Source organism: Dermacentor silvarum, chromosome 3, assembly GCF_013339745.2.
Source record: "Dermacentor silvarum isolate Dsil-2018 chromosome 3, BIME_Dsil_1.4, whole genome shotgun sequence".
Lineage (NCBI taxonomy): Eukaryota > Metazoa > Arthropoda > Arachnida > Ixodida > Ixodidae > Dermacentor > Dermacentor silvarum.
Window position 1 is genome coordinate 225,344,007 of NC_051156.1, and position 20,179 is coordinate 225,364,185.

The 20,179-nt window shown below is 44.7% G+C and overlaps 1 protein-coding gene across 2 annotated transcripts in view; it reads right to left on the bottom strand.

Annotated features, from left to right (window-relative positions):
• The window catches only part of LOC119446804 (vacuolar protein sorting-associated protein 11 homolog), a 73,182-nt gene that overhangs the window by 8,007 nt on the left and 44,996 nt on the right, over positions 1 to 20,179 (bottom strand). The window contains exons 13-21 of one of the 2 annotated variants that reach the window (XM_049664391.1): positions 17,466 to 17,751; positions 15,587 to 15,762; positions 12,774 to 12,824; positions 12,627 to 12,715; positions 9,951 to 10,025; positions 9,790 to 9,889; positions 8,866 to 9,069; positions 6,528 to 6,607; positions 73 to 132 (exon numbers count right to left, since the gene is read on the bottom strand). In XM_049664391.1, the coding sequence (XP_049520348.1) occupies positions 73 to 132; positions 6,528 to 6,607; positions 8,866 to 9,069; positions 9,790 to 9,889; positions 9,951 to 10,025; positions 12,627 to 12,715; positions 12,774 to 12,824; positions 15,587 to 15,762; positions 17,466 to 17,751 (1,121 nt within the window). Of the gene's footprint in view, positions 1 to 72; positions 133 to 6,527; positions 6,608 to 8,865; positions 9,080 to 9,789; positions 9,890 to 9,950; positions 10,026 to 12,626; positions 12,716 to 12,773; positions 12,825 to 15,586; positions 15,763 to 17,465; positions 17,752 to 20,179 lie in introns of both variants that reach the window. The other variant, XM_049664390.1, reaches the window with a different exon arrangement.

Genomic DNA, 20,179 nt, shown 5'->3' on the forward strand with positions numbered 1-20,179 from the left:
CATCCAAATTCCAGTATGTCAAAATAAAGCTGTCAACTGCACTGCTCAAGGACAGAGTGCTCTTCCAGTTACCTGTGCTGTGGCAGGCATTCAGGACAGTCGGTGTCGTTTTCAGCATAGTTCTCAAAGCACCTGCAGCAAGACAATTGGAAAGGGTGCATTTCAATCACTGACACTCTGAAAGCGCAACCAGAAACCCGACACAAAGCCAAATACTCAACTGCCAAATCGTGCAGTGCAGCACTACCAAAAAATGAACAGGAGAACAACAGGAGAAATCGCTTCTGTTGCTTCGTTTGTCTGACAACACTTTGCACTTAATAATCAACAACCCACACATTGTTGAAATACCATCATCAAGCCCTTTCGTGCCACGAACGAGGCTCTCCCGTCCAAGCGTTTTCACCAAAATTTGCCAGTAACAGGTCACACTCGTCTAAGGATTTCCTTTCATCCACTTGATGCCACAGACGAGTGGCAGCCGTTTTATCATATTGGTGGGAATGCTGCACTACTAAATAGTGCCAGCTTCCCAGAAAACTTGTATTGTTATTGTTGCTGCGGTTGGTGGAATCAACAGAAGTCTGGCTCTCATGTGTTTTAAAAATGGCAGCAAGGAGTTAACTGCAGCAACGATGGCCACTCTTTTCAATGTTACAAAACCTGTTGTTTCTGGACGTTTCTTTACCTCAAACGAAGACACAGATGTGGGAAAGCTGTAGCAAGTCGTGTTTAGAGCTCCAACTCAGTTCTAAAAATTAGAAAGAAGATTTTGAGCCTATGGCAGCCTCTCTCGCATGGACACAGCTCAACGTAAATGCTTGGGTGCTTGTGCCTCTGCGATTTCCTTTCCTCGCAGCACCAGGAACAATGCATCACCCCAATGAAAGCATGCTTGACTTCTGTTCCAAGAAATGTTAAGAGTCATACAGAATTTTTCTGTGGCCATGCCTATCAGCAACTCAAAAACATTTTTAAAAATTGATGGTAACACCAAAACATTGAATATGGAATACTTTGCCAACACATGAATGAAACAACCAGTGTTACAGACACACTATCATATAAACTACTGTTGGGGTATGGTGAAACAGTTGCGTACACCAATTATTTGCCTAGTGCAATGCCAACACATTCTAAATCTATTGCTTTCCTGCACCATAAATATCTATATTCTGGGTGTTCAAAATTAAGCTTTATGGAATTTTTAGAAATCACCTGTCGCAGGTAGCATAATTCTTATCTTTGAGCTGGGTTATTTGTGAGGCGGACATTAGTAGCACGAGAAATCGAAACACATATTCAACTAATTACCAAAATTCACCGATTAATTTCTTGGTTAATTGCTTGACGACACATATTGCAATTTACGAATTGTAGCCGGTGAGTTTGCAAGACGATGCATGCATCCACTTGAAATGAATTTCCAGGATGACACTAGGTTCGAGATATTTCATAAAGTGTGGGATGAAATACATGGGCGTTTCAAAAAAGTAAATGGAACAACAGTGCATATTTACGGTGAGTTTGATTTCACATATCTTTAAACTGGCGTCATTCTGGAAGTTCATTCTAAGTGGATATGCCCGACAAGCTCACCGGCTACAATTCGTAAATTGCAATATGTGTCGTAAAATAATTAACTAAGAAATTAATCAGTGAATTTTGGTAATTAGTTGAATATGTGTTTCGATTTCTTGCGCTACTAATGTCCTCGTCATCGAATAGCCCAGCTCAATGATAAGAATTATGCTACCTGCCACAGGCGATTTCTAAAAATTCCGTAAAGCTTTAAAATGAACACCCTTTATATACTTAAACAGTCGATTCTTCACTTATCAAACTCTAAGGATATCGTGAAACAGTTCAGATAATGCCAAATAGAAAATATGCTTATCAAAAACCTCCGCATGTCTCCGACAGATTCCTTTGATCTTCAAAAGAGGGAATTTATCGATTTGCTTCTTCAAGGCCATGTCGAATGCACATGAGCTTACTTACTTTTTGCACACAAATTTCTCAAGCTCATGCTGCAGCGTTGTCTTTATTATGCTCATCAGAATGGTAATACTAAACCCTGTGTCACCCAAACACAAAGCAGCAGCACACCTCACATGCTTCAAAGTGCTTGATTAAAGTTTTTATTTGGGTAAGGTAGAATTGAACACAGTGCGGAAGCAAACCTGCCTGTATGGATATGCGCCGTGCCACCATCAGCGCACTTATACTGCGAATCCTGTGTGAATGTGCCCAACTGCATGTCCGTTACCGTATGCCGTTTCAACAGCCAATTGTCATACATCGACAATAAGTCCACTCAGCAGACTGTATTGGGTTTCGCTTTCGGAACCGACTTCCAGTTATAAACAGTTGTACTCGCTTCTCATCCACCAATCTCTTCTTGTGTGCCTCAGGCACCTCGTGGTACTTTTGTTCTCGGCCCTTCCCCTGTGGCCGCTGTGTCGGTAACTGCCAACACTGCACAAGATGGCAGGCCCGTAGCCTGGGGAGGGGGAGGGGGGGGGGGTGTTCTCTAGCAGAGCTTCCGCCACCCCACTGCGCAAAGAAACTTGTCAACAGCTGCTCACTATACTGTCACATCAATACGCAAGACTGAGCAAATCTTTCCGTGCCCATGTCCTACGACGCTGAGTACATCGGCCGAACGTCTTTTTATTTTTGGCTCCGAGTAACGCTGTTTTATTTTTGTTAATAAAATCTATTGAGACGAATCGTCTGTATTAAAATATACTATTAGAAAGATTCATCTCAACACTAAAAATATAAAACTATTAATAAAACAGTATTCATTATTTACATACTGCGATTTTTACCGAAAATAATTACTGAAAAATAGGTTCTTTCCTCAAATAGTCAAGGCCTTTAGCAAGTGGGCCCACTCGAAAAAAATTCCTGGCTACAGGCCTGCAAGGTGGTGTTAGATTCCAAAGTGGCTTTCAGCTCATGGAACATCCCAAGTCTATTGCCACTCACGTATATAACACAGCGAGCACGAATTTAATAGATCCAGCTGGTTCAGCGTGAACTGTGGGTCTGCGAATTGCGCGGCGATGAGTCTTGCGCACCACTGCCACAATGGGCTTTCTGCAAAGTGCAGATATGGCGTATGCACAGATGATGTTAAACGGCCCCTCATCAAGCTACATAGAAAATTTCAGTTATACACTGTAAGTTGTTACATGCCCTGTAGAGAGCATTCTACTGCAAGAATTTTAAAAATTGGTTCATTAATAGCCGCGATATAAATATTTCAGTGCCGTGAACCCAGAAGACAAGCTTCACCGCCAAAATAGACACTCTCTCTACTTGCCCCGCCTTAGCCTCTGCTAGCAAAATTCCTTCCCTGCATTCTCCAATACCGGAGTTCAAGGATTGTATGACGCATAAAACATGGGCCCTACCTTTTTTTTTTTTTTCGTCGCGTTGTTGTTGCGCGGCACATTTCCACTGACGGTGTCGCACACAAGTTGTCGCATTTGTCTCGTTTCATGCCGCGCGCAATTATGCACGCGGTGCACGAGAACACGTTACTAGCGGTTAAATAAGTCCTACACGAACACTGAGGCAGACACAAGCGGATAACAGAGCACGAACGCACGCTGGAACATGGTAGAAAATGACAGTTTCGTTGTCTCCACGCACGACTGCACGACATGGGAACAAGCAGACGAAAAGGAAGTACATCTCTCTTGCTGCAGTGCACTTTGCTTGTTAGCAAGCAACACAATGCCATCCGCATAAAATAAACCTGGAAGCTGCTGCTCAACTATTGTGCCGGCTTGTTTGTATGAGAGATTAAGCCTGATATTGATTCCTTCTAGCGCCCTTTCCATCCGTACCATGAACATCATGAACATCATAAACAGCAGCAGGGCTAAAGGGCAGCCCTGTTTCATTCCCTTGTTGTCCAACTTTATCCTTGCTCCTCATCCCTTCCCATTCAACACAAACAGTATGGAACTGCTACGTGGTGTGCCATCTGGTATAATAATATGCAACTGCAATGCCATGTGCCCATATCAACACTACACGGCGCACATCTTACATCGCGTGACAAGTGGCACGACACGATGCAAATGATGATGATGATGACGATTTCTTGGCATCCCCTTTGAAGTGGGATGGTGACAAACAGTTACCTAGCCTGCTTGATTTAATCAGGTATGCCATACATGTTTTTCATTCAAGGATTTTTTATACATCTCCTTAATGTTCTTTTTCTTCCTGTTCCGCTACCTGTGTAACTGCTACATGGCGTGCCACCTGGTGTAATATTACGCAACTGCAATGCAAAATGTGCACGTAACGACCTCTACAAGGTGCGCATCTCACATTGTGTGTCTCCTCTCGCACTAGGACGCGTGTATAGGGCATTTTTCCACTACAAGCTAACAAGCGCTGGCATGGCTCTGTGGAAGAGTAACTGACTCCCCCGCACAGCGGGCCAGGGTTCGATCCCAGCAAGAACTGGGTATTTTTTCTCATTCAGGGCCGTGAATAAGCTAATTGCTAGGATGGACAATGCCGTTCGACTGGTTCAGAGAGTGTCGAATCGGACTCAAAAAGGATAACCTAATTCGGTGGATGCACGGTTTCGTCTTGCGCCACTTCACGTATGTGGCGGCTATGCACCAGTGGAAGAGGGCTGCAAGGGACAAATTGAACACACAACTCAGGAAGATTGCCAAGCAAGTTCTGGGTATACCGGTGCAAACCCATACGGATTGCTTATTGCAGCTTGGTATACATAATACCCTAGAGGAGATTGCAGTATCTCAGGAGCATGCACAATTGACTCGTCTCTCCACGTCCAAAACAGGCAGGTGTATCTTGCAGTAACTCGATTACCAGCCCGATGCGCTTATGCAAGCTATACTCAAGTCTTCCACACTCTGTATGGGAGAACATTACAGTGGCGCTTATTCCTAGGAATATGCATCCCGAACATAATCGGGGTCGGCGTAGGACGAGAGGAAACAACCTCCTCAAGCAGATACATAGTGATCAGCGACAGGTCAGCTTTGTGGATGCCGCTGCTTACAGGGGTCGACGTGCATTTACAATTGTTGTGGATGACGGTATACAAAAGGTGTCTAATGTTGCGCCGGTACGGGCGGAAAATTCTGAACTAGCTGAGCAAATGGCAATTGCCTTAGCTTTATTAGATGACTCGAGAGACGCTATTTATAGCCACTCCTGTTCTGCGGTCAGGGCATTTGAAAAGGGCACCATCTCGAAGCAGCTCCTCAAACTGCTTGAGGGCAAAACGGTTAGGCATTATTTTGTCGACTGGTTTCCTGCATATCTGGGTCAGATTGAGGCTGCTCCCCCCAATCTCAACGAGTCAGCTCACAGGGCTGCGCAATAACTTGCCTACCACACGGCTCCGACACGCTCCATAGACGACTCCGTTGAAAATCGGGACGCCCCTTGCACCTGCAATGAGCTTACTAAGCACTTTTATCTTGGACGTAGGACGTATGCCACCCCACACCCTAAACTTAACCGGGAACACTACACCTCGTGCAGATGTGCACTTATCCTAATCCCTTCCTTTTACATAAGATCTACCCCAATACTTATACTGATGCTTCTTGCCGCGAGTATGGCGCAATAGCCACGTTAGAACACATGCTCTGGCAGTGTGCCCGATCACGCTCTATCAACAGGAACGACGGAGCCAGGTGGGATGTGGCCCTCCGCAGCCCGCTTCTGGCTGACCAACTCTAGGCTGTACAGCAGGCCTGCGATGCGGCCGAGAAGCTTGGCCTGTCGGTCCCTACGTGAGAGCGGCCCGCACTGTGATGTGTCACGATCTGCAGGACTTCAATAAAGTTTGCTTATACCATCAATCCATCCATCCATCTCGGCGATAGGTGCAACGGACACTGGCTGCGGTGGTGGTGGCTGACACAATCGCCAATCGAAACGACTATTAAAATTGAGCCGCTGTAAAATGAAAAGACTAGTGTCGTGATTTGTTACTACTGCCACGCTGACACAGGAAGCACTCCTATTAGCTGATGCAGGTTTGAATCGCCAGCAAGTATCAATAGCACCTTTTGACAGCGGCGAACTATGCATTTCTTTGTCCTGGATACGTTTGACGATCAAGGTAGGGTGCTTCGCTGGTTCTCGTTAATTTCATTAATGCGACCAGAATGTGAAGTTGGTGAACTTACAATTCAACATGGCAGAATGGTTGAAATGGAAATAAAAAGAAAAAAAAAAGAGAGGCTTAGCTGTGCCACTTCCAGCAGCGAAGTGCGCTGGGATAATTCTCTCTAGTCGAGCCAGGTTACCGGCAGGCATAAAATGTTTTTGATGTCAGACTTTAGGCGTTAGTCGCCAGACAATGTTTACTGCTTTGAAGCCGGCTTTTTGCTCCATGTAGCACCGCCTTTATAGACTGAAAGAAAAGGTTGCAACTGTCGACAAGCCTGCAGCTTCTCTGACTGCAGTCCAAGTGCACTTGCTCAAAGAAACGTGAACAGTGGGCCACTCACTGTTGGTGGTAGGAGTGGCCACAGAGGAAGTGCACGGAGGGTAATTCCAACTGGTGGTTGCAGCCTGAACATTTTGCATCCTGCACGCAACAGTGAAATGGAAATGCCAAGTAAAAGGTGCAACAGTATCAAAGAAAAGGGTGCAGCACTATTAAAAATGCATTCAGTCATAGCAAACAATTGAGGGCATTGAGTGTCATGTTTGACTTGAAAACAACTCGGATATTCTAAGCACCATAATATCACAAGGTTTTATACCTTATAATTCACTTTGTTCATTGAAATCAAACTGAAAAAGGTGACATATGGCATAGTTATTACATAATGATGTAGCATTTGGCGTCTGCCATAAGAGCTTACAGACCACTGCTTGTGGATGGTACCATACTTTCTGGTGTATAAGACACGATTCTTTTTCTGAATTTTTCGTCAGTGCATCTTATAGAACGGTGCGACTTAGGTACATTTTTTTTCCAGAAAAACTGCGACGAAAATTGGATTCGATGTTATGGCCACGTGAAGCGCGCTGGTTGATTTAATCGTTGCGGGTTCTGTGCGCACTATCGAGGTGGCGGTTACGTTCTCCTCGTGATCGAGTTCCCGGGCGCCGTGCGAGAAGGACGGAGCAGCAATGCAAGCGGCGGCAGGCCGACCGCGCATCGGCCGACCACGAATTCGTTGCATCTGCAGATCGCTGTCAAGATACGGGCTGCACCGCTGCGCAAACTACGCAGTTGCCACCATGGTAAAAGCCCCCCCCCCCCCCCCTCCTCCCTCCACACTGCCTTCGCGCTTTCCTTCCTGGTGTGCAATTTGGCTCACCGTCCGACGCTTTCACTCGCACATACAGCATACGGCGCGCGGGGACGATGTTATCGCCCTTGGACTTTATACAGAACTTCGCAGCAACCACGACGGCAGAAATGCGCCTGGAATGGAAATATATGGGCACCCATACGCTTGCATGTGAACAACGTTCCCGGAGTGAAGCGTCACTGTAATTTTCTAAAATCGCTTACCGAACGAACAGGTGCGTCTTATACACCGGTGTGACTTGTATATCTTTTTTTTTTTTCAGAATAACTGCCATTTTGGGGGGGGGGGGGGGGGGGTTGCGTCTTATACAAAGGTGCGACTTATAGACCAGAAAATACGGTATACGTTTACATAGGTGGTCTAAGGGAAACATACTAAAAAAAATTTTTTTTAATGCGAGCAAAGACAACTTTCGCATGGGTAAGTGAACATCATCTGTAACACCACAAGTGACTCCCTGTGCAGCTTTTGCAATAACAGATAAGCAACAGTCACTCTCAAACACCGTACTGCTATTCAGCGCTCACAGCAGAAATTCATAAAGGCTATCATCTATAAAGAACAAGGTTCTCAGTTGCCATGATTAGTTAGTTGCAAAAGTAACATTCAGCCACATCACTGATGCCAGAACACCTTGGAAGGGGTACACATTTCTGGGGAAGTATTTCCAGGCAATCACTTTTGGGAGTATGATCACTTTTGCAAGATTTCATGTGACTCGGCATTGGATGTGTCATTGCTTACAACACTGTTTCTGGCGCTGTGCCAAGTTCGGTATCTGTGCACAGTGCATGGAATGCTGTTGACCTTCTTTCTTTCTGGAGTTTTACGTGCCAAAACCAGTTCTGATTATAAGGCATGCCGTAGTGGAGGGCTCCCAATTAATTTTGACCACTTGGGGTTCTTTACGTGCACTGCAACGCAAGCACATAGGCGTTTTTGCACTTCGCTTTCATAAAAATGCAGCTGCCACGGCCGGGATTAAAAAATTAAATTATAGGGTTTTACGTGCCAAAACCACGATCTGATTATGAGGCACGCCGTAGTGGGGGACTCCGGAAATTTGGACCACCTGGGGTTCTTTAACGTGCACCTAAATCTAAGTACACGGGTGTTTTCGCATTTCTCCCCCATCAAAATGCGGCCACCGTGGCCGGGATTCGATCCCGCGACCTCGTGCTCAGCAGCCCAACACCGTAGCCACTGAGCAACCACGGCGGGTCCGCGGCCGGGATTTGAGCCCGCGATTGAATGCTGCTGACCATATACTTCGGTGTGTCCGTACACTTCAGTGTGTCCGGTGGCAAGTCCCACGAAATATCGCTAGCTATAGTAGTCCCGAAAGTGATCGCTTGAGAATACCACCCCTGGTCATTGTCTGTGAAATAAGAAGAATATAATCAACTGCATGGTGCACATTTCTTGTGCTTGTTACTTGTTCTCATCTTTAAGCGCCAGAGAATACGGCAGATTCCAGAGTGTTCGCAACTTCAACTTCTTGTCCTGGAGGGCAGGACCTCACCTGGAAGATCCGTGGGCCATTACGCAAGTCATGCATCTCCTGCCGAACACGTTCAGTTTCCTGGCGGTACTGGGCAATAAGTCGCTGGTGCTCATCTAGCTGCCGGCTCTCAGCCTGTAGGTGCCGTACCAAGTAGTCCCGCAGTGTTGATAGGGGCGCTGGCCGAGTCATCTCCACTACCAATACGGGCGGCAGCAGGCGCCCCTTTTCCACCTGTGCAGCCATGGCAGTCAAGGAGCAAACAGCAAGTGCCTGGACACCCATCTGCCTTCGCACTCGGTGCTCAGCAATGGTTCTTGAGGGCAAGAAAAAAATCCCACAAATAAGCATGGGGATTCGCTCGCATCCTTCTTGCCCAAAAGCTCAATATAAGACTTCAGCAAACCTGTCAACCTTAAAATTTGAGAAATGCCACAGTTGAAGCCAAGAAATGTAAAAATTGGGTAAAAAATAATTACTATTTTATTACTCCAAGATGTTGACTATTTACTGAAAAAAAGCTTTTGCGGAGTTTGTTCTCTCGAGAGCCTGTGAACAGGCCTTCTGTTCTATAGTTGTAGCGAGAATATTCTGTGCTAAAGAAAACAAATGTTTATGAGGTTTTTAATAGAACGATCATGTAATGGCAGCCAAACTTTCAAGTGGGTCCAAGTACAAGTCTCTAAAAAATTGGTGGGCAAATGCACTTGTAATCTCTTGAAGTAAGTTTCTCGCCCTAAACTGGACACCAATGAAAATCAAAGTTATTGGTGTCCAAAACAACAATAGTAAGCAAGTTTTAAAACAGGCATTTTATGATAAAATCCCAAAAGTTTCAGGCTATGCTTCAGCAAGCATTTTTGTCACAAACAAGCATACATGCACATAGGGCCCTAAAGCATGTGGTCCCATTAATAAAGAGGGCCCTGCACAGTAGACCTCCACCAAAAGGATATGTTGTAGCACAGTGGCCAGGTGCTGGCTGGCACCCTCAGCTCGTGCAAAGAAGCCAAGTGCTTGAATCCACAGGTTGGGATCATAGATACTGCAAAGGTAATGACCTCAGTCACCGCCAGATCACTGCCTCAAGGGGGCACTGCACGCACCCAAACTTCTCGCACAGCTTGATCACACCATCATAGTCGTGCTGGTCAATATGGTAGGCGAGGATCTGGTGGTACCTGCAAGGTTCCAAGTTTGGATGTACAGTGCCACACACAGTTACGAAGTCTGTCTGAAAAGCAACAGGACTAGGCCTGTTCTGTGGGCTACGAGTAAAATAGGGGTATGATTTTATGAAATCAAGTAACATGATGTCTTGGTAGTGTATAACTACAATTTGAACTTTCTGCAACAATTTGACATTTTATAACATACATTCATTTACATCCTTGTCTTGTCGCATCATTCAGCTGTGGAACTCGGGAATGAACCGTGGACATGGAACAATGAATCAACCTGATATTTGTTGTCTGTTTGGGGAAGAATCAGCTAGAAACACTTCAAATGCTTCAGCAAGGGTATGAAGATAACACTTTGTCACGCACATGTGTCTGAGTGACCCAGGAGGTTTAAAGAGGGGCGCAAGGAAGTGGAAGATGACTCCAGGAGTGGGAAGCCTTCAATAAGGAGGACTGACAGTAACGTCAAATGGGTAAGACCAGGTATTGGGTGCTGATCGTCAGCTAACTGTTTGAATGATTGCCAGCCAGCTGGATATGCAAAATGACAGCATTTGGAAAATTATCACCAAAGATTTTTGCATGCACGAACTCTGCAGAAATGGTGCAATGGCTGCTGAATTGTTATCGAAAGGAGCTCCACATGCAGTTGTGTCAATACATGATCGCATGTTTTCAAACGGAACCAGACTTGCATCTTAAGTTCATCACAAGATCACGCGTCACACGATCTTGCCGTGAGCCTCTAGATTTCAGAATCTAGTAATTAGTGAATAACACCGAACCTGACAATGAAACGGCGCAGACTGCACTTCTTCCTACTCTTACTGTGTATACTTATTGACGAAGTTTAATAAACAGGCTGAAGTAGGTGAAAATCTGATGTCAACTTCAATAATAATTATAAGTACTTCTGGAAGAAGCCGACTGCCGTATGCTCACGCTCGGCCATGGCTGCCCACGTAAGAATTATAACTTTGGCCACCCTGCTTTTCGGTGTCGTAGCAGTCGGGTCTCAATAATTGCGACTACCGTATTTGCTCGAATATAGGCCAAAGACAAATATCCGTCGACCCTATATATTGAACTTGCCGATAAGTAAAATATTGTAATTCCAATATAGGTCCACAGTATTTTTATAAAAACAGATATGTTTCACCGTGACATGTCTTTATTTATCGTAAAGCTTGTTACTGAGTCTTGCTAGTCGCTGCCACAAGCTCCATTCTCATCGGAACTGCCAGAGAAGTCGTCCTCATTGGATGCTTCGCAGGGACACCTTAAACGACATTGTCCTCGGTGCTGTCGAGTGTGTTGAATATATGCAGCATTTCTTAAAGCCTATGTAGATAATCCCCAGTCTGAAAATTACAGGGGAGCGTGACGGAGGAACTTCTTAGCTCAGTACTTTGCTTTGTTCACGAATGGTATACGACAGATCGATATCAGAAAGAAACATATCAGAAAGAAAAAAAGGCCGACCTATATTCGAATAAACATGGTAGTTTTGAACCTCAACTAGCCTCAAACCACGCGAAATATAAGGTCAGACCACACGCGTACTTGCCAGCGAAGTTATTCTCACTGATGTGCAAGCAGGATGTGGCTACTGTTCATCGGTCAAGCTCTGGTGAAGGACAAAACCAGTCCGCACCACATAGCACCGTCAGACTGGAGCATATGAGCGCGAGCACGCACTCAAGCCCTGTCTTGCACTAAGCAAACGCAGCGCAAACGCACTACAATTGCGTGTAGCTGTTGTCTGCTATGCAGTGTTGATACCGTGCCCGCCTCGGGGTGCCGCGACGAGTCCACTGGCTAAGCGCACTGCAGCTCGCTGTGGACAACCGCGTTTGGCTTACATACGGCACGTCGTAGGCGCCAAAATCGGTAGTAGTGGCATCTACGTTAACTTACAAAATCAAATTTGAGCTGCAGGCCACGGTGACGTTCAGCAGGCAGAGCGTTGTGGGCACGCCCCGCTCCACCATAGCCTTCGTAGTGCAAGGCAGTGAAGAAGGAGTGGAAGCACCGCGAAGGGCGTGTTTGATTGTCAGTAACTCTGCTTCTGCTGAATGCATTGAAGTACGTACTTTCTATGGCAAAGTATTTCTGAAATTGCTGATTTTAACTTTAAATACATTCCTCCACTCTGATAAAAAGTGGTTCAGGGCCCCTTTAATAATAGTACTAGACCGTACTGTATATCTTGATTTCTAGGTACCAAAGTTACTAATAGCTTGCTCCCTTCTTGTTATGCAATGCTAGGAGACTCCCGAGCATGTGCAGCACCATGTTTTCTTGCCCAAAACTTGTAAGCATTAAATTTTGTGAAAATTTTTGTAATATTCAATACTAGATTCAATATTCGGCATTTGTTTTCTTGATTCGATTCGATATTCGATTCAAAGTCTACTATTATGTATTCACACACCCCTACAATTAAGCTAACCAACACCGAAATGATCCAACAGCAATTATTCTGAATTCGAGCTTTCCATACAATATTAGTCACAGATGCTTTCCTTTGTAACACACATGGTTAATCAGCCATGGTACCAAGGGCTAAAACAGCTAAAGCTCCAATAAACAGCAACTCACAACTTGGCCTTCTCGTAGAGATGCAGGATACCTGGCTTGAAACCATTCATCTGGCACAGCACCAGGGCCTGGTCCAGGTCATATCGCGACTGCAGTGCACAACACTTTCTTGTGACACCACACCCACCACATGTTGTGTGCGCTCACCTGCATGTTTCGCAGCATCTCCATGATGTGCTGTTCCCGAGCCTGCCGTGCCTGCACAGGTAGAGAAGCCAAGTCAGCGTTTCGTTTAAACACTGTGATAGCAGTCATTGGCCTGCCAAAAACTTTGAGCACACAGTTCCAGTTCTCTCCCTGTAGTATTCTGAGCAGTGATGCTACTGGCTCATGCCATTACGGAGCAGCTTTTGCAGCTGCCAAAAATGCATTTTGGAGCAGTAAAATGGAATTTCAGAGCAGGTTTATGAAAGTGATTACAAACTATATTATATGGAGTTCTTTTTATATGGTCCTTTTATAGTGGGGGAAGCCAGGTGATAGCAGTAAGTGGTCGCTGGTTCTTAAACACAATTCAAAATCCGAACAGTGAAAATGACCCCCCCCCCCCCCCTCCACCTGTCATCATAGTCCTTACTATGGACTACGACGAAGCAGTGGTGTCCTAAGATGTGCTTAAAAAGCACTTCAGTGGCTTAGAAAAGCACAGAAGAACTTGGACAGGCTACATGCAGACTTCAGAGGCATTTTGAGAACCTTCAGCATGATCTCGCTGCTATAATTATATCCTTAAAACAGAGAACTTTGAGAAGAAAAAAGCTAACTTGATAATACAGTAGAGCCTAATGTAATCACCGCACTTTCCTTCTTAAACTCTCTAAATGGAACTGGTGATTTTTTATTTTTTTTATGTTTGCTTTCTCACAGCATTATCTCTAGATTACACAAGTCCTCTAAAGTTAAACTACTGGTAATTTTTATATAACTAATGCTATCTACACAAATAGTTGCTTGCATAGGTGGTTTCTGTGCTTTGGCAGACACAGTTTTTGCGAACAAGTAGAGCCAGCAAATAAAAATGTTTTTCACACGATAAATTATTGTATGTATGTTTATACTGAAAACCTGTGTGATTAATTCGAAGACAACTTCATTTTGTTTGATTCACCAAGAACGCTTCCGTTCTGTGATTTTCATCATGGAATTCAGAAGGATAACTTCGAATCCATAGGCGCAGGTCCAGAAACAGGGTCGACCCCCCTCCCCAATTGACGTGGCTTATTGAGGGCGAATGTCAACCGAGAGAGGACAGTAGCACAGCTGCCATAAGCTCCACCAGGTTTCTAGGCGGCCATACTACATAAACACTTAAGTCACATGGTTGGTTAATCTCTGTGTCGAGACTTTCACCTTTGAATGTAAAATTGGCATACTCAGGGCTAAACTTGATGATGAAAATAGTCGCTGACCAATTTTTCCACAAGAACGCCCAAATAATCGGACAGTCAAAATATGTGAACTTGTGCAGTAAAATTAAGATCACTGCTTTTTACAAAGCCAGCGGTGTGAAAACTTCACTTAATTTTGCCCTGTGATGTGTTTCACTGATATACCATGTACCTGAAATACTGTGATGGTAGACACCGCAGGAGACAGTTCGCTTTCACTCGTCACAGGGCTCAATGTGTGTCACATGCCGTTGCTAAGTGCAGACATATGCGCTCAACTTGTAACTGCACAACACAGTCAGATCAGGCTGTGATGTGCAAATTCAGTTTGGAGCTTTCTCTACACGAGAGCTTTTGCCATTCTGTCCAAGTAAGCTCAAAAACAAACTTTGCGAAAGTGTTCACAGTAGTTGCAACCTCAGCTTCCAACCACCAGTCTAGCTTGTGATCTCACACCCAATCACCGAGGAGGTTTGCTGGTGCGAAAATATTGGAAGCCACCTTGCCGCAACAGCCTGCTGCACACCACCACGTCATGTGGCAGCGAATTTTAGTCACGGCCGTACGATGCAGCTAGGACTAACCAGCGGCGCTTCATCAGTATCTACCAGCAAAAGTTGTTGTTAGGTGCAGAATCTACCAAAATCATTTTACATTGGTCATACAGGAGAGGAGCGCAGGGTCCAACTCAGCACCAGCACGATTGCTCGTTGCCGCTTGAAAAGCTATGCTGTCCTGTTGCCTAAGCAACTTGCACATGGTGGGGTGGAAGGTATTGAAAATCGAGAACAGTCCACAAAAGAAACAGCAGTGCAATCCAGGCTTAATTAGAGAGGCTTGACTCGATCCACCGCGGAGCTAATGCAGCCACTGGTCCACACCATGCTGCTTTCGATGGTGCAGAGAAATATCGCTTGAGGGCTTAATTCTGTTTTCAAAAGCACGAGACACCCTTTCAGTGCAGGGTGGGCACAGGTTTCTCATATGTTACTGAAATGTAGCAGGGTTCGCCTCTCAGCGCAGTTCAGCACAATTGGTGCAGCAGTAGCATCACTGGCATTGCATTACTTGGAGCTCACATGGTTTATTTTGTGTGCTGTTTCATTTTATATACCCCCTGCACTAACCAGCTCGACAATTACCACACCAAGCTGACAGTTACACTGAAAAAAGACACCTCCAAACTATACGCATGTGGGCTATATTCTTCAGTGGGCATATCAAAGCGTATGGCTTTGACGACCGTTTACAACAAGGTGAATGATAATTTTATTGCCAAAATAATAAAGCAGCAACAAATCTGTTTTCTGCCGCGCCCATGGCCAAGTCGAGTAAAATCAACGCACTTTGTCATTCTTCAGCTACTGCAACAGCAGACGTAATTGATCTCCAATAGTACTATATTATTAAGCTCTAATGGAACTCCTCCAATAAGAATTGGGAGCAATTTTGCTGGGGCATTTCCAACTGATTCATGCCACTGCAAGTGTTCCCGGAACCCCTACCACCTGCTTTGAAAATTCCTACCCTAGATTAAACAAGTCTTCCCTTACTGTTCACTTTGTTCCTCACCTCTGGGTTTGCCTCACGTTTGTAGGCTTGCAGATGCAATTCCAGCAGAGTATTGTAGACCAGGCTGGATGAATCTGGCTGCACCTCTACCATATGCTGCAGGAACCGCAGTAGCTCTTCTGAATTGTTCACAAAGATGTGTATGAAATCTTCTGGCTGTGACCGGCACGGCCAGGCTGCAAAGACACAAGGACATTGCTCCGATTACTCCTTCTGGCAATGAGACCAACGAAATGATGCTGCCACAACCATGGCTCTCACGTTTTCTCCCTGCACTGCGGATGCCAAGGCTCATACCATTTCACTGATTGATGGCCAATACTCTCAAGGCCCATGGACATTACAGAGAGGAGTGGAATGACAAGATATAGTTGTGGAACACTTTCTTATACATGGTTGGTACTGTCAGTGATAGCAGCAATAAAGAGCAAGGAGGTGGTTTCATTCTGTACAGATTCACTGATTACATCACATAAGAGCATAACTTTAAGCAAAAATGTCACTTGTTCCCAAATATTATGTTTGTATTCAACCAGGGGCGCAATCTTGTACGCGTTCCAAAATGGAACGGAGGCGTTCCGTTCCATCGAGCCGCACACGATTGGTCAATTTGAATGTCGCGGTTGAAATTGACCAATCGTGTGCGGCTCGATGGAACGGAACGCCTCCGTTCCATTTTGGAACGCGCACAAGATCGCGCCCCAGTTCTTTTATTGCCACTTGGCGGTAGCTCAGGTGTATAAGGGCCATCCACCTTAACACGCTGGCATCAGTTGAGCACAGCACAAGAATCAAGCAAGTTGGGCACAGCGTTGCCTAGATATGGACATGAGATCATCCATACGTTGTGGCGCACTTAAGTACTGTCAGCTCTAAAGTGCCTCCATTCTCAGAAAGGGCCCTCATAAGGATTCACCAGTGGTGAGCATGTGTGTAGACGGGGTGTATTATGAGATGAAAGATGTTAGTGTAGCTCCTGTGACAAATTCATGTGCAACAGCCAGTAGCTAGCATGCGCAGCTTTCACTTCAATTTGGAGAATAACGAAAGCCACCATTAGACGGGAAGACGTGCAATGTAGAAAAGCTTATGAATTAGAAAAGCAGCTTAGTGAACCTGCAATCTCATGGTAATCCACTGAGCTACTAAGCTGGAACAAGAGTGGATGCTTGAGCTTGTTGGTATTGCATTGCTAAAACCAAGAGCGTGAAAACAACAGACACAGAGACAGACATGAACACCACAGCGCTGTACTTGCCACTAAGCTGGGTTATCCAGTATACTGTAAAAACTGGAATACAGGTCGAACTTTTTTTCAAAAAACCATTTCGAAAAGTCGACCCTCGTCTTATATACCGGACATTGGCAGAAAAACTACGGAAGTCTTGCAACAATGGGCAGATGAAGTAAACAGCCGCCTTCGCCATCGCATTCAGGCTGCTTTTTCACATTTTGTTTGAAAAGAAAAAGGCGATTAAGTACGCGGAAGCCCACGACAACCCGCCAGGTTTCCTTGGGCTTCGTATCATGCGACCATCGACCCGCGTGTTTGTCAGCACCTTATCACGGCACGGAGCAGCATTTAAATAAATACTGTCCCCATTGTGCAACCGGCTGCATTGCATTTGTTTAAAGATAAGGGTGTCTTTCGGTACTTTTGCCATTGAAAAAAATTTTTTTTTCAATTTTTAGAATTGCTTAGTTGGGGGGTCGACCTATATTCCGGTTCGACCTATAGTCCGGTTTTTACGGTAAGTTTCTGTTAGTGCTCTACTTGATACGGAATGCTTCACGAATAAGTGTACAGCTTGTTCCACTAAGGCTTGGTTCCATTGATTTTGCCAATTAAATGGTTCAACGAGAGAACTAAGGCCCTTACTTCCACTGCGGCCAGTGCAGAGTTGCATAAGCAGCTGGGTCGTCTCAGCCGGGATGGCATCCAGCAACGCCTTGCCATATTTCTGCATGTAGCCTTCTGCTTGTGCATGGTCCAGCTGGCTAATGTACTGCAAGGCATCTGCATAGTCCTTGCAGTCATCCAGCTGAATGTGCAGGTACAGGTCATGGCAACCGTGCTTCTTTGCCAGGTGCCGTGCTTGCGCAAAATAGCCAGCCTGGCGGCAGACCCGCACAGCTATCTCCACGTCAAAGGCCACGTCCTCCGTCTGCAGCCACAAAAGCCCAGCCAGGTGCTCAACTTACACATTTCCTCATCATTTGCATAACAAGAAAATGTGGGATGCACTCGATTATGTAAAAATGAAAAAGAAAAAAAAGGTGCATTGCACCTTATAACGTGATGTGTTTTATGAAACAATCTTTTTGGAGAGAGCAATGTTAGTGACTAACAATTTCGAGATTAGCAAAAAAATAAAAATAAGATTGCACTGTTCACACTGCATGCCAGCTACTGCGAAAGCACTGAAACCTGAAGCTGCACAGTGGGCTTCAAGAGTTATCAATCAATTAATTTTATTTTCATGTAAACAAGAGAAACAAACACATTTTCAGTGTGGAAAACCCGATTTAATTATGACCAAATGGGTTCTTTTAATGTGTAGCTAAATCTCAGTACAAGGATACTTGCATTTAATTTCCATTGAAATGTGGCTGCAGTGGCCAGGAGTGATTCTGTGACGTCCCTCTCAACAGCAGCATGATTTAGCCAGCCACTGTGGCAGGTAACTTCCACAGAAGCATATCACATCTGTTCCATCATGAATGTCATAAATCATGTCAATGATAATTTTAGTGCCTCATGTCGACAGTAAGGACTAGAATCCTGTCACTGACACAATTTGCCAATTAAATGGTTCGATGAGAGCCCCTAAGGCCCTTACTTCCACTGCGACCAGTGCAGAGATTTTTTTTTTCTTTCTTTCTTTCTTGCCGTGAACCCTAAGACTGTTTTCCCTAAAGTTGCAATGTTTATAATTGTTTTCACGGCCATAAGGTGCTCATTGATGTGTCACATTTATGTATGTTATTTTTTCTTTCTTCATGATCCGTGATGAATTCTGTTTGATGTTTTTACCAGTGCTTGTGTAAACCTTTTGATACCCCTCCTGCATGGGCCCTAGCTTGAGCCTGCAGTATACTGTAAATAAAAAATTAAAAAAAATTTCGAATTTTTCAAATTCTTAGTTATAAAAATTAAATTCTGGGGTTCGACATGCCAAAACCAAGATATGATTATGAGGCATGCCATAGTGGGGATTATTTTTGACCACCTAGGGCTCTTTCATGTGCGCTTAGTGCACAGTACATGAGCATTTTTGCATTTCGCTCCCATCGAAATGCAGCCGTCATGGCTGAGATTAGATCCCGTGCCCCAGGCTTAGCAAGGCAACACCAAAGCCACTACACCACCATGGCAAGTCTCAAGTTCCTAATTTTGCCAGTGATAGTGCAAATATGCAGAAACCCCATTGGTGACAAAAGTTCTAGTTAATCTAGTTTATAAGTACATCATTCACTGCACCACCACACAGTTATCAAACCATAATTGGTAGTGGTGCACTACACCCAAAGAGTATTTAAACACAAAAAAATATAATTAATATCCCCATTACCTTAACAAGCTGCAATTATTTCACTTCCTACTGAAACACAAAGACAGTGCCTGACCAAACAAACTTAGAAGCATGACCAATGTCTCATCAGACCATTATTCCATTGCAATAACAAACACAATACTCATTTTGCAAGCAGCAGAAATTAGGATATCGCTGCAGGCTACAGAAAAAAAAGATTATATGCGCAGGAATGATATAAAATGCTTACAACATGACACTTATGGTGGCAGCAGCATGATAACAACACTGTGATGACAGCACACAGCACAGTGTAACAGCAGGCAGTGCTAAGCAGCATCAAAGATACATGTATCTTAGATACTATCTTAGATACTCTTTGGGTATCTTGTATTTGTATCATGATACATCTGGCAAGACGTGTATCAGTATTTATATTTCCGATACTGCTTTCGCAACATCACCGTGCGAAACTATAAACGTTGGCTGAACTCTGCTTCTCAAACAGAGTTCAGGTGGCTACTGCCACTAAGCCACCTGAATAAAACTAAAGGAAGCGACATTCTTTTATCTTTCCGCCAGAGCCCTCCAGCAGGGTAGGCGATGAGCTTTGTGTGTCCCTATTGGTGTACCAGAGTCCCAGGGTGGCGCTAGCGCTGACTCAACAAAAACAAATGCGCGTACGTCTGCACGCAGCAGAGCTTTTGTTTTGTTTTCTTGAATTTTTGTTTTTAGTTGCGTCAGTGCCATGACACTTGCTCGCAGCCACCGTATTGTGCTGCGTACACCAATGCGTGCGGCGTCTCTCGTGCAAATTCTGATGACGCTATAGTGTCGTTATTGAAGTTTCTCTTGCGTGGTGATTTGTTACGAAGTCTGAAGAATGCAAAAATGGGGTTGCCTTGCATTTAGTGGCTTTCACACATCATTGCAGCTTTATGTGCTCTGTATACATGATGCGTCACAAAAAATGTCACTACCGGCGTTGGTGCTGCTGTACACCTGTCCGGTAATCCGGTATTGCGCAAACGCAAATGTTTATGGACAAGGTAAACCTGGA